The sequence below is a fragment of the Phyllostomus discolor genome, chromosome 8 (assembly GCF_004126475.2).
Source record: "Phyllostomus discolor isolate MPI-MPIP mPhyDis1 chromosome 8, mPhyDis1.pri.v3, whole genome shotgun sequence".
NCBI classification, from domain to species: Eukaryota; Metazoa; Chordata; class Mammalia; order Chiroptera; family Phyllostomidae; genus Phyllostomus; species Phyllostomus discolor.
Window position 1 is genome coordinate 94,865,282 of NC_040910.2, and position 13,613 is coordinate 94,878,894.

Consider the following 13,613-nt stretch of genomic DNA (forward strand, 5'->3'; position numbering starts at 1 on the left):
TATCAAACCAATTTTTGAAATTGAACTAGAATTAACCATAGAAAGAATTTCAGATTGAAGAAAACGTAATATAAAAGGCTAGACGCTTGAAAGAGCACGGTGAATCTGAAGTCATCCTGGCATGACCGGAGGACAAGCTGCGGGCAAACGGCAGCGGTAGAGAGAGTAGGCAGAAGCAAGGTCACACACGGCCTTTCCATGCCAGGCAGAGGTGACAGAGCTGGTGGTGGTAAAGAAGAGAGGAGGGAGCCAAATAACATGTTTCTGACTTGGTGACCGGTTATGGTGACATGATTCACTAAGAAAGGAAATGATGAATTAATACATTTTTATTTAAGTAGGAAATCAATGATTTAATTTTTTGCACGCGATTTGAGATGCCTTGGGCCATTCAGGTGTGTTCCAGATAGTAGAACATTGTGTTCAAAGGAAGAGATATGAGAAAGAAATATTCTGTGTCTATCGGGTTAATATGTATGCTGGTATAGAGGGCATGGAAAGCCCTCAGTAGTAAAGCTCTCAGAGTAAAGCTCTCAGTAGTTTAAAGTCACATCCCCTCATATGTTTTTTTTCTATGTGTCATTTACATTTGTCTGATATATTCTTAAAATCAAAATAATTTTTTCCCCTAATTTGTAATTCTCTATAATGCCTATCCCTCAGTTCTTGGTACAGTGTATACGCAAGAGGTATTGACTAAGATATAATCAATTTGTTAAAACAGAAAAGATGAATGGATCTGCACAAATAGGAACATAAGAGAAATGGAATATGTATCCTGACAAAAGCAAGTTCCAAAAAACCTGAAGTAATTCACATTGCTTAATCAAATTCTGGTATGTTCCACTCTGCAAAAGAAGTATCTAAGTATTTTTTTTAAATGTTGAAACGGTACTGAGAATGTACTGAATCAGTTACTGTACCTAAAAGTTAAGCTAGTACATAAAACATCAGAGAAATGTTTGTGCCACTATCTGTGCAAACAAACAGAAATATGAAGGCCTAAAAGTCACTGATGTCAAATATAGGAGAAATGTGAATAATGATATTTGGTCTTTTGAATTATGATTTCTATGGAAAATCAATAGTACACTTATTGCAAAAATATCAAATTACATGCTCTAGTCTAAAAAACTTTTCAACAGTCGAAGACCTGGTTCTAATGTAAGAACTTGAAGTCATCACTGCAAAGGCACATTCTGCTCTAATACATCAGGTTTAGCACAGGCAAAGAAAATATTGGCAAGCAGGTGTGTACCAAGAGGGACTGGAAGGAGTTGACGTCTAACATGGACAATGCAGACCAAAGTCTGAAGAGTAAAACTACGAATAAAGAGAGATTAATCAGGAAAACCATGAGAGTAGAGAGTCCTAATCCTCTTACACTTAGGGTTTTCATCAGGGATGTCTCTCCCTCAATTACTAAATACCATGTTAACTATATTCAACTCTTTTGTACCTGTTTCCATGCTGGGAATTACTTGTTTTTGAAGAAGCAGACAACTCTTGGAAATCACTGAATGAGTCATCAAGGGATCCTGGCTTAGAAGCATCTTGAAAATCTTGGAAGTCATCTTCTTCTGGTTTTACCACCTAGGTTTAAGAGGACATTTAACTAGAAAGCATGAAATTGATAAAATAACAAATCTCCAACTGTCAATTTCTAAGACTGCCTTTTAAATTCTACATTTAGGTATGACTACTTAATATTAGAAGAACACCCTTTAGATAAAATCAACTCAAAGACTTAATTAAGGCAGGAACCTTACATTTTTAGATACTCTGATGTACACATGGTAAAAAGCTGATTTGAAAGGCTAACCTGTACAATTTTTAAATAGCTAAGTCATTTAATAGATTACTGAGAACCTCTCATCCTTCAAAAACCATTTTATACATGTCTGTAAATTTAAAGTGATATAAGCTTGTTATAACCCATCACCATATAAAGTTAACAGTGAAAACTGACTCCAAATCCCATGCTCTGGGAGTGAGTACTGCTTACAGTTCATTGTTTTATAGAAAAATAAACTTATATCATTATCCACTTTAAAATGTAATTAAATGACATGGACAGCTTTTCAATGCAGTATATCTAGATCTATCTCATTCCTTTTCATGATCCATTTACCACTGTAGAGATGAACCAAAATTTATATAACCTTCCTTTTCCTGATGGACATTTAGCTATTTTTATATTTTTATGCTAACAAACAATGCTATAGTAAATATCCTTTTGTATCTTTGCTAATTTCTGTGGGACAGATTCTTAATAGCATGACTGCTAGGTCAGAAGATACAGAATTTTGATAGCTACTGCTGCCTTCAAAAAGGCTGTACCAATAAACTCTTTCCCCTACATCTTCACTGACATTAAATATTATGTTTTAAAAAAATGTTTGCTAATCTGAGAAATGAAAAATAAATGGAAGTGCCTTAATTCCAGGTTTAACAGCTTCCTCAAGAGATACAGCCTAAGAATTTAATTAACTTTATTATTCTGGATGTTTAAAATATGTTTACTATAAAGAACTATGAACTTTTAGCCAAAATTCAAGTATTTTAGGGCTTAATAAATTGTCTCATGATTTTTAAATAATGAAAAACTAAATTTTGTATTGTTTTAATACTGTTTAATTTTTACCTTCAGAGTCCATCATAATCCAGCAGTCCTCTCTGTATCTCTGTTTTTCTTTTAAAATATTTTATTTATTTATTTTAGACAGAGGGGGAGGGAGGGAGAAAGAGAAGGGGAGAAACATCAATGTGTAGGATGCCTCTCTGGCGGTCCACTACTGGGAACTGGGACTGTAACCCAGGCATCTGCCCTGACTGGGAACTGAACTGGTGACCCTTCCGTTCGCAGGCCAGCACTCAATCCACTGAGCCACGCCAGCCAGGGCTTCTTGGTATCTCTGGAAAAAAAGTTGCCCAGATCCACTTTTAGGGATTATTTGGAATATGCAGCTTCTCCATTTACCTGATTTGCAGGGTAAGTTGGCATGAAACCACTGGAGGCCTGGGCTGCAGCTCCCCCCACTGGTCCAACAAGGTTAATGCCCATGACTGGTTGTCCGAGGTTGAGGGGCATGGAGCCTGCAGGGCCTGAAGGCATCCCAGTGGGCTGACTCACTGCAGTAGGCAAAGTCATGGGAAAGCCACTTAAAGTTGGAACAGGAGCTGCTGGGAACTGGTTTAAAGCATCAGGACTTATGGCAGGAACACCCCTCTATACAGAAGGAAAATGAAAACATTTTAGAGGATCGCAAACCACATACAACCTAAATCTGGCAAAGACAGACCAAAACGTAAAATCTGTAGTCTTGGTATAATTCCACTGTTAACTCTCCCAACTCATTAATTTGATACAAGAAAATAAATTACAAGGTTAATGCAAACCTAGTATTCAGCAAAGAAATGGCCAATACATACCAATTCTGACATTTTTACACTCTGACAAGTTTGGGTAATTTACTATAACCAAATCATGATTACATATATTACAAATGGTTTTATAATATGTGAGAAATTAGTGACAGAGGAGAATACTTTATCTATATCTAAGGAATTTTATTGTTATTTTTTAGCCTCACTTTAGTACATTATATGGGTATTGATTTTAGAGAGGGAGGGGGTAGAGAGGGAAAGAGAGAGGGAGAGAAACATCGACTGGTTGCCTCCCATACACACCCCAACCGGGGATCAACCCCACAACCTAGGTGTATGCCCTGACTGGGAATTGAACCTGCAACCTTTTGGTGTGTGGGATGACATTCCAATCAACTAAGCCACCCAGCCAGGGCTCTAAGGAGTTTTAAATAAGGACGTAAAAGGACAGAGAGTAATTTCATCTATTGCTAACTAACTTTCAAGTTCAGAAGGGATATATATAGTCAGGCCAGAGGATTTTAGTGTATTAAACAGTCTTTAAACAAAGGAATATTTTGCTAGTGCTTCATATAAACTATACATTTTTGAAGTAACGTATCTTGAAAATGTTCTAAATTTCAATGTATAAGGACTTCTATGAGGTTGTAATCACAAAGGATTCATATTCTCCCAATTTATACTGAAAAGTTATTTCATCTAACTTAAGAAATTATGTCTACCTGTGTTACTGCTATCATGGCGAGAACAGTATAAAGTTCTTCTTTAGTAAGTTTGCCAGGTGTGGTTCGATTAGCTAAGGCCCATATCTGTCCAAGAGTTTCCCTGGGAAGTCCAGATGACATCAGAATGGGATAAAGTTTTGCAGTATCGATTCCAGTTGGAGTCATTGTGGTTTCCAAGATTTTCTTATAGGCATCTATTAAAGGCAAGACCAGATTAGAAACATAAATATATTTCAGCTGATTGATCTTTTTTGTTGTTATTGTTGCTTACACGAGAATAATCTTAAGTCACACAGCTTTAATAGAACCAAAACCACGTCAGAATTTGAATTGCTGTCAAGATATTCAAGTGCAAATATCTAGCAGACAGTCGAGGTCTAGTACTTAGAAGAGAGGTTGGAGCTGGGTCCTAAAGATGAAGATTTGAGACTAAGGGTGAGAGGAAGTCTTACAATTAGTGGAAGATAGTAAAAACAGTAAGATGTATATGGTACAGGCAGATGCTTTGGAGTTTAAAAAAGAAGCTGTAATGATGGTGGTAATAGTTTGAAAACAGCAGCTGGAAGCAAGATTTATACAAGTACCACCTCTTTCGTGCCCCGATGGCTGTGGGAGGAAACATCATTGGGTAAGGTGCTATGAAAATAGAGCTTTCAGAGAAAATTCAGTTTCAGTTAAGGCGAGGAAGCAGAAAAAAAGGGGGAGCTTTCATAAAAAAATGGAGCTTCAAAAGGACAAAGTGAGAAAGGCTGTCAGAGACAAGGTTGCCATAAAACATACAGGATGCCAATACTGCATAGGATATACTTATACTAAACAATTTTTTGCTGTTAATTTAAAATTTAACTTTAATTGGATGTTCTGTATGCTTATTTGCTAAATCTGACAACCCTTGTTAGAGGAGTTTGGGGGCTGAAAGTGGGTAGGGGAAAGGTAGAGGAAAATGTTTAAAGCAAAAACTTTACACCTATGATTTAAATATGGATTGCAGGTTAACAGCCTGGTCATGACAACACATATTTTGGCGAGGAGATTCTATGTGCACAGATGTTTGGGAGAAAGAAAAACAAGCTGGCAGAAAATGGACAGAACTCCAAAATACACAAGATCCAAATTCTGTCGGGCTTGAAGACAGAGAGGAAGAAGAAAAGATGCAAACTGTCTAATGGGCAGGTGGAAGCAAACCTATTATTTTCATGTACAACTGAAGTCCCATATCAGTTTGGGAAATTAGCCTTTCAATTCATGATTATGTGATTATGATGTAAAGTAGACATTACCGGTTTCTTTCAAAAAGAAGTTCAGCTATAGGGATCTTGCATGAGTTTTATTTAATCAAGTGTGGAACAACTTTAGTCTATAAACAATCTAGAAAACTGAAGATCTGATGAAAGTTACCTTTAGTTTACAAGGGGCTGGCAAAGTACAGCAAATATAACATTACAATTTACTAAGACTGATGAACATACTCTGTTGTAATAGTCATTATTCTATGCCCATCAACCATGGCTTAAACAGACTTTTTCTTTGTATCAGCTGACTACTATGACAAAATTTACCATAGTAAATTTTTTTGGCTCAGCAGTAGTAACGTACTTAAAGAAAAAAGTGAACATCGTCTGCTAGTAGAGAAGAAGATCTGCTACCTGGTCTCTTAGTTCACATGCTATTACATGACAAAAAAGTCATAGGAATATTTTAAAAATATTAACTAATCACCAAGAGTTCAGAAAATTGCATAACATATATTAGTAATACTCTTGATAACTTAATAATCTATAAAAATATTTGATGTCTTTTAAAGCATGATAAATCTAAGAAAAATTTTTAGAAATAAAAGTACATGGTGGTCAATAAACATTAAAGCAAAACATTTGCCCTTCGTTCACATAGTTATTTCATAGATGAGGAAGCATTAAGAAACACTAGACCTATCTAATTTTCTGTACTGCTTCAGAAAAAAATAAACAAGGAAAGTTACAATTCCTTCTGCATATTTTATAACCATGACAGTAGTTACAACTACATTCACAACATTTAAAGCAAAATGTCCAGATGGGAATCTTGGACAAAGCTTTTATTACCTGGAACCAAACTCTCATTGCAAATCCAAGTTGGCATTCTGGGCTGCACAGGATCCTGTGAGGGAAATACTCCCACACCTACAGGAAGATAAGGAACATTATCTCGAGTATATAATGGTCTATTTAGGAGATGCGGGAAGCACACCGAGTCACAGTATTTTATAAAAAGAGCACAGGCTGGAGCCACCAAAAAAAAAGTCACCAATACACTAAAATATTTGGTTTCTAAACAACCTCCTATACATTACTATGTCTTAAAGAGTCTGCTAAAAAAAAAACCTAAGGTGTACCAAATCAATATTTTGAATCATACGAAACTTGCACCATCTCACATGTATTACAAATTAAAAGAAAAAAATAAAATAATCATTGGTTTAAAAATTCTATAGTAAAAAAAATGTAGTTACCTAGGCTTTACTTACAGCTTTTAATGTTTCTTTACATCTGATTTCTTTTTACCTGATTATGACACCACTGCCTTAGATATATAGGATTTTTGCTTTTTATTTTGTCCAATGAAATATCCTGCAAAAGTTTACCTCCTAGGCTGCCCAGATTCTAATTCATGTCTGCAAGCTGAGTTTAGAACAATTCACAAACTTTTGGAGAGCAGTGTATCAGATTTACTTCTGAGAAGCAAAACTGTACTCTCATTGGTGACTTTTCCAGTTAAATTTAAACGTTTCAACCTTTATGGAAGAAGACAAAGTGAAAGAGGGGAAAAAGAGTTTTTATAAAATAAATTTCAGGAATGATTCTGATTTTAAAAACTATCAAAATTTTTTAAAAGGATTAACAGTTTATTGAAAGAATTCAGAGCAAAATCATAGGGGTTAATTGGAGAAAGGAATGCATTAAATATATTTTAAGCAAAATTTTGATTAGCAAAATCAAGCAGCATTCATTTTAAGATTAATGCTTAAGGTGTTAGCATTTGAGCGGCATTTGGTTAAATAAACTTTTTGCTGAATATTTCATGAGCTCACCACTCTCTTCAACAGGCAGGTTTTGTTCGGAAGTCTTTTCTGCCTCTGCAGTGGTGGTGCCACTTACACGTCCATCTACAGCACCCCTGATAGTGGCTGTTAAACTGGGATGGTTCTTACTGGAACCTGGGCCTTGGGCTCTGTGCCCAACTTCAGAAGCATTTAATTTAAGTTGTTCTTGCCCAGATGTACTTATATCACAAGATACTAGGAGCTTCTCCTCCAAAGAAGGGCCTAAACAAACAGCATGAAGGATTATTTGTATGTAACTGCAAATTTCCAATTTTTTCAATCACCCATTTCCACCCCCAGATTCTAAAGGGAAGACCCTCAGTCACTACACATGTGTAGAGGACTTCAGAGACAAAGAGATTTTAAAGAACTTAAACATCATTACCTACTTTGATTCTCAAGAATGCTATGAGAGAGCAGGTAGAATGGTATAGTGGAAGGAGTACTACCTTAGAAGTCTCGTGGCTACACAAGATGTGGACACTCACACTAATTACTGGTGAGACCCCTGGCCAGTAACATCATCATTGGGTCTGTTTCCACCTCTGTCGACTGACTGAAAAGGCTTGGAGTAAGTAAGATCCCTGAGATCCCTCTCAGCACTACTCTGTGTCTCATGGCATGGTATGTGGTTACCTGCCCCAACCCCCATTACTTCACAGTGACAAAACTGAGGTACAGAAGTGTTTAAAGATTCATCTGAGGACAAACTGATTATAAATGAAGAACCTGAACTAGAGAGAGCATCTTCTAAAGCAGCTTTCCCTGGCTCATTTCTCTTAAGAAAAGGATATTAGTGATTTTTCCCAAACAAGAGTAATCTTCTGAAGAAATCTGTTTGTTTTTAAAATTCTAAGGTGGTTTAAATAGTATCTAATTTAGAAGCAAAAGTTTTCAATCACTTTTCTAAAAAGTGAGGCCCTGGAAATTTAAAAATCTAGTTTCTTATTTTGGTGAATTTCAATAGTACTCATATATTCAGGTACATGCTTCTTTGTGAACATCACTGTATTATTCAATGTATATAAGAGAAATAAATAAGCCTAGATTATCTTAAGAATACTTTCATTAATATTCTCGGAGTTACCTGCTCTCTGTACATTGTATAAGGCTGAAGCAGTAGAGAAATAAGGAATTTGTCCAGGGACACCATGTAAGGCAAAAGACTCTAGAATCTGACCTGGAGGGAGAGGCTGTGCTCCAGCCTTCTGTGTATGCAACTGGCCAAGTGGGGTGGTGGGATGGAAAGACTGAAAAGGCTGGGAAGTGGAAGAAGGCCCACATGTGGGAACTTCAACAGGCCCCTGCATAAAGTCACTGAATTCTTCTTCATCAAGAAAGGCAGGTGATGGGGAGACAGTTTTAGAATGAGATGATGTGGGATAATCTGCAAAATGGAAAGTGGCAATGAAACACACAGAAATGAAAATCATAGGGAGAAAGAAATTAAGGTGTAGTACAATTCCAAAAGAATATATCGAAACATGAATAGTGCAGGAGAACAGGAAATAACGTGACGAGAGTCAAATGGACTTACACAACCAATACAAAATACTTCGATGTCTATTCATACACATCTTTTGTCTTTTAAAAAAGAGGTTCTATAGCTATTCTGTATTTTGTTCAAAACCAGAAAAAATATAAAACTCAAAATTTCTTTCCTTCTCTTATTAAGTTAGTACTAATTTTTTCCCGAGATAATTTACATCACCACCAATAATTTACATCTAAGTGATGATTACTTTTGAAACTCCAGTAATCTATTTATCTGGATAATATTCTTTCAAACTAATATACACCAGAAATAAGCAAGTCTATCAAATGCTGCCAAAGACATTTTGAACAGAAACAGACTCTGATGATTAAATTTCATTATGCCAGTAAGAAAGAATGTATGACACATACTTATAATTTTTCATATATCATGTCTAATCCATACACTTTGCATAGTTCACATTTCAGTGAAGTTACCATGTGAAAAATGAAAATTACAAAAGACAGCAAGAACATTAAACACATTGCCAAGGTAATATTTTTTGTGAAAAGCATAAAAATTGGGACACCATAAATTGCTGAGTCAAACAACTTAAGAGTCAATTTAAGAAAGTAAATCTCAACTGACTAAGGACTATGGTTACTTTAGCTCTAAAGAATATAAAGATCACTGTAGCCTTTTACTGTTAAATGTGAGATTCTCTTATGTGATAAACCTTCCTTAACAGGAACAACATTTACTATAAGGCTCATTTACAATACCATCAATGCCATAGTTTTAATTACTTTGAAATGCTTTAATATTCACTGAAGTCTAATGTCACAAGGGCAGTCTTTTTTAAAAAGACTCATCTGAACAATGGGGACATGATATGTTTCTCTTCTGGACATTTCTCCTTTGGATCTGTGAAATAAGATCTGGAAGCACTGAAAGAAAGGTCTATAAAAGATGCCAAATGGGTATGTAAAATTATTGTTTTAATTAGTTTTGTTGAAAAAGAGAAAGAAAAAAAGCCATACCATAATGAATTCCAACCCTCCCAATAATAGTGAGAGCATGGATTTAAGTTTTCAATTTAGGTATAAAGAAGTAATAATGGAAAATAGAGAATGACTACATTTTTTAAATGGACCTATTTATTAGTAATATGGCTGCAAAAGCTAAACCAATGTTTCTTTATCTTATGGGAATTATGTGAATTCTATGTGGTACATATTTTGGCTTATAAATTCTTGCAGCTCTATATATGATTAATAAAATGTAGAAGTTATATGGTCAATACAGTTTATATATTCAATATTTTCAGATAAACAGTCTGTGGGAGCAAATTTAAAGATGCCTTTGGTGGTAAAAGACTGGAAACTCTATATACTTTAGGCCTAAGTTTAAGACTCTAACTGAAGAAGCTCTAAAAATTCCTTAGGCTTGCTCCAGAAGAATCTTTTTCTGGCTAAGCATGAAGCAGTGAACTAGAAACAGCTAACTCCACACATGTTGATTGAACTCACAAGATTATTTGAGTATCAAATCACCAATTTATTATTTCACAATGAGATTGTTAAATGACACCAGGTTGCCTAAAAAGGGCATTTGATATGGGTAGAACAGTGTTAGACCTAAAAGTGACCACTCCTCTCTGCTGCCTTCTCCTTTGTTCCACGTCGGGTCCAGTCTTAACATTCCAATGTCTATTCTTAAATCACTTCTTGGCCAGCTTATTCAACTGATAATTTTCACTTTTAGATATGTTTTTTGAACTCAACCTGATCGCTAACTTCCATTTTCTTTCCAATCTGTGTATACTTTACTTTAGGGCATATTTTTGAAATGATAATCTGAGTATATGATCTAACAGGTGAAATTAACAGGACATAGTCAAAACTGTCCCCGAAAGTTGAAAACTGGTTCCTGTGACAATATTAGAGTACTCCTTCCTGACATCTCCTACAAAAAGAACTATATGAGATTTGAGATAAAATTTATCAACATAATATATGCCAGCAAGAAATAGTACTTGATTGGCTGAATGATTTATGAAAGCGGTTCACCTATTAATGGTGTGTTATTTTTGAAATCTGTTGAGAATAAAATATAAAACATCAAATTTTAAAAGGATACAGTAAATTATATAAAGGCAAGACTCCTTTCAACAGTTAAATGTTCAAAACACATGCAAAAAAACCTATCCCTTTACCCTGCTCTAAATAAGCATTTTTTTATTATCTGATGATAAATGATAATAAAAACTACAAAGAAATGTATTAACGAAACTAAAATTTCATGAGGAGCATTATTAAACCCATGGCTTTTTTAAAGGGGGCATTTAAAAAATTTCTAAGTTTAATCAAATTAAATAAAATCTGAATTAGCTCATAAAAAGCAAAATTCTTTTAAAACAACGAGAATAAAATGATAAACGCCTTAAATGATGATGTTTGCTTTGAGTGAATGGGTTTTACTACTGTTAACATACTCATACATACAGAAGAGTTACAAGTGAGTTGACATACTGGCATTTACTAGAAGACAAAGTTTTTCTCTTCTCAAGGTAGTTAGTTATCCAGATCAGAACTCTTAACCCACTGTAAATTTTAAGACATCCAAATCCGTACTTAGCTTGAAGGAAGAGGTCAGCCCTGGCTCTTCACACATATAATGGTCAATTAAACACACAGGGAACATAAATCACCTTCCAACAAAAGAAAACCTTTAACTTAAAATACCTGGTTTCTTAGGGTGTGATGCTGGGGTAGGGTGCATCTTAGCATCTCTGGAAAACCCATCCAAGTTTCCTTTTATGGCTTCCAAAGCATCGTCTCTGCTCTTCTCTCCTATCTAAGGGACAACAAATGTACTCATATTTCTTCACTTATCTCTCACTTCTAAATACTCCCAAATTAAAAGTATAGATATTAATCTGTTCCCAATGTTTTTACTACATCTTTTTAAAAATATTTTATTCATTTTTTAGAGAGAGGGGAAAGAAAGGAGAGAAACAGAGGGAGGGAAACATTGATGTGCTAGCAATACATCAATTGGTTGCTTCTCACATGCCCCCAACTAAGGACCTGGCCCACAGCCCAGGCATGTGCCCTGACCAGGAATTGAACTGGCGACCTTTTGGTTCACTGGCCAGCATTCAATCCACTGACCTACGCCAGTCAGGGCTACCACATACTTATGATAGTGAATTCTCTAAATCAGAAAAACACTTAGTGTATAAAACAAAGGCATAACATGACACTGTATACTATAGAGTGTATAGAATACTTTTATAGAATATAAAAATATTTTTAAGAACATAAAAATATTAAAAGGTCCATTTATAAATATCTTAGGATGCAGCTGTTATGTTAATACATCAATATTCTATATTAATGCCTCCCTAGAGAAGACTACAAACATTCCAATGCTAGTAAAAAAGAGTTGAGAAGATTGGCTGATAGCTCATTCCCTCAACAACACAGTGTCTTTTACAGGAGAGGAAAAATCGTTTACTTTCGGATTTTGGTAAACTAAAATGAATCAACCACAGCCTCAGCTTGGCTGCTAGTTGACAAGATCTACTGAATGAGTGAGAAGAGGCGCATGCAGGAGTGTGTGTGTGCTGTGGTGGAGGGGTGGCAGAATATATTACCTTGGGTTTCACACTACTCAGAAGTCTGAGCTTTTGTTTCTGTTCTTCAAACTGACGTCTTTTTCTTTCTTCTTCTAAGAGCTTTTGCTGCTGTTCAAATCGTTTTCTGGAGGAAAAACATTCTAGTAAAGCTTCAAGGATTATCAACTGTGTTACATTCATATTTCTACTGACAATTTCAACAATATCATCTTACATTTCTAGAACTAAAAATGTCTCTGCTAATTATATCTAGTTTTTTTATGACAGTCCTATTTCCCCACTATATTAACTTCAAAATACAGGGTCTGGCAGAAGTAAAATGCCTGCTTGAGTGTGGTTGGTAGGGTAATAATATGGGTGTAATAATTTATAGTTTTAATTTGAACACTTCCTCTAAAATGTCATATGGTGTACTCAAGTGTGATAGTTATGTTATAGAATTACATGCTTATGATTTTGTGATAAAAGATTTTGTAATAAAAAAGGGGAATTATTTGTGTTGGACTCTGTCTATGAGTCTAAAAAATGATTTACCTAAACTACAGAAATGAATTTGTCTAATTTGCAAGACAATCTTTTGCATTGAAAAGCAGCGTCAAAAAACAGACCGGGAGGTAGACAAAATAAAAACACTTTTGTTCTGCATTTAAAAAAGAAACTTCCTCTTGGGAAGGCATGTCATATGGGAGAAAGAACAACTGTCTGGGAGTCAGGAGACCTGCCTTTGGGTCCAGGCTTTGCTAGTAACTGTGTAACCTGGACTCACAAATGGCTTCATTTCTCTGGACCTCACTTTCCCCAGATGTACAATTAGAGGGTTGAATCAGAGAATCTCTAAGGTCCCTTCTGGCTTTAAACTTATAGCAAAAGTATTTTAAAGAGTGTTAAAGACAACATGACTATTTGGGTTTTGAATTTGCATTAGAGAACATTTGAAATGTTTAAAATAACAGCTATCATGTTTTTTATCCTTGAATCCCAAGGTCCCTTACTGCTGCTCTTCGGCAAACTGCTTCTGCATGTCTGGAGTGTACTGTGGGCCTGGAGGACGCATCCCCAGGAATGGCGCTTGTCCCAGGTAAGGCATTCCTGCCGCTGGCACTGGTCCCATTGGTATCCCTGCCTAGAAGAAAAGGACGAAGGCTCAAAAAACACAATTTCTCCTTCTAATTACTACAAAGAAAAACTGTAACTTCCATAAATTCTTCTTAATATTTTTATTAATGAGCTATATAAGTGCATTTCAATAAAGGGTTCAAAGAGCATAGGCTAAACATTGAAAGTTCCCCTTAATATTTCACTCCC

The 13,613-nt window shown here is 35.5% G+C and overlaps 1 protein-coding gene across 10 annotated transcripts in view; it reads right to left on the bottom strand.

Annotated features, from left to right (window-relative positions):
* The window catches only part of SYNRG (synergin gamma), a 74,773-nt gene that overhangs the window by 40,261 nt on the left and 20,899 nt on the right, over window positions 1-13,613 (bottom strand). For 8 of the 10 annotated variants that reach the window (XM_036033637.1, XM_036033636.1, XM_036033642.1 and 5 more), the window contains exons 4-12: window positions 13,301-13,431; window positions 12,327-12,432; window positions 11,413-11,524; window positions 8,375-8,581; window positions 7,183-7,416; window positions 6,197-6,274; window positions 4,110-4,306; window positions 2,981-3,229; window positions 1,460-1,593 (exon numbers count right to left, since the gene is read on the bottom strand). In XM_036033637.1, coding sequence (XP_035889530.1) covers window positions 1,460-1,593; window positions 2,981-3,229; window positions 4,110-4,306; window positions 6,197-6,274; window positions 7,183-7,416; window positions 8,375-8,581; window positions 11,413-11,524; window positions 12,327-12,432; window positions 13,301-13,431 — 1,448 coding nt within the window. The remainder of the gene's footprint in view (window positions 1-1,459; window positions 1,594-2,980; window positions 3,230-4,109; window positions 4,307-6,196; window positions 6,275-7,182; window positions 7,417-8,374; window positions 8,582-11,412; window positions 11,525-12,326; window positions 12,433-13,300; window positions 13,432-13,613) is intronic. The other 2 variants (XM_036033643.1, XM_036033644.1) reach the window with 1 other exon arrangement.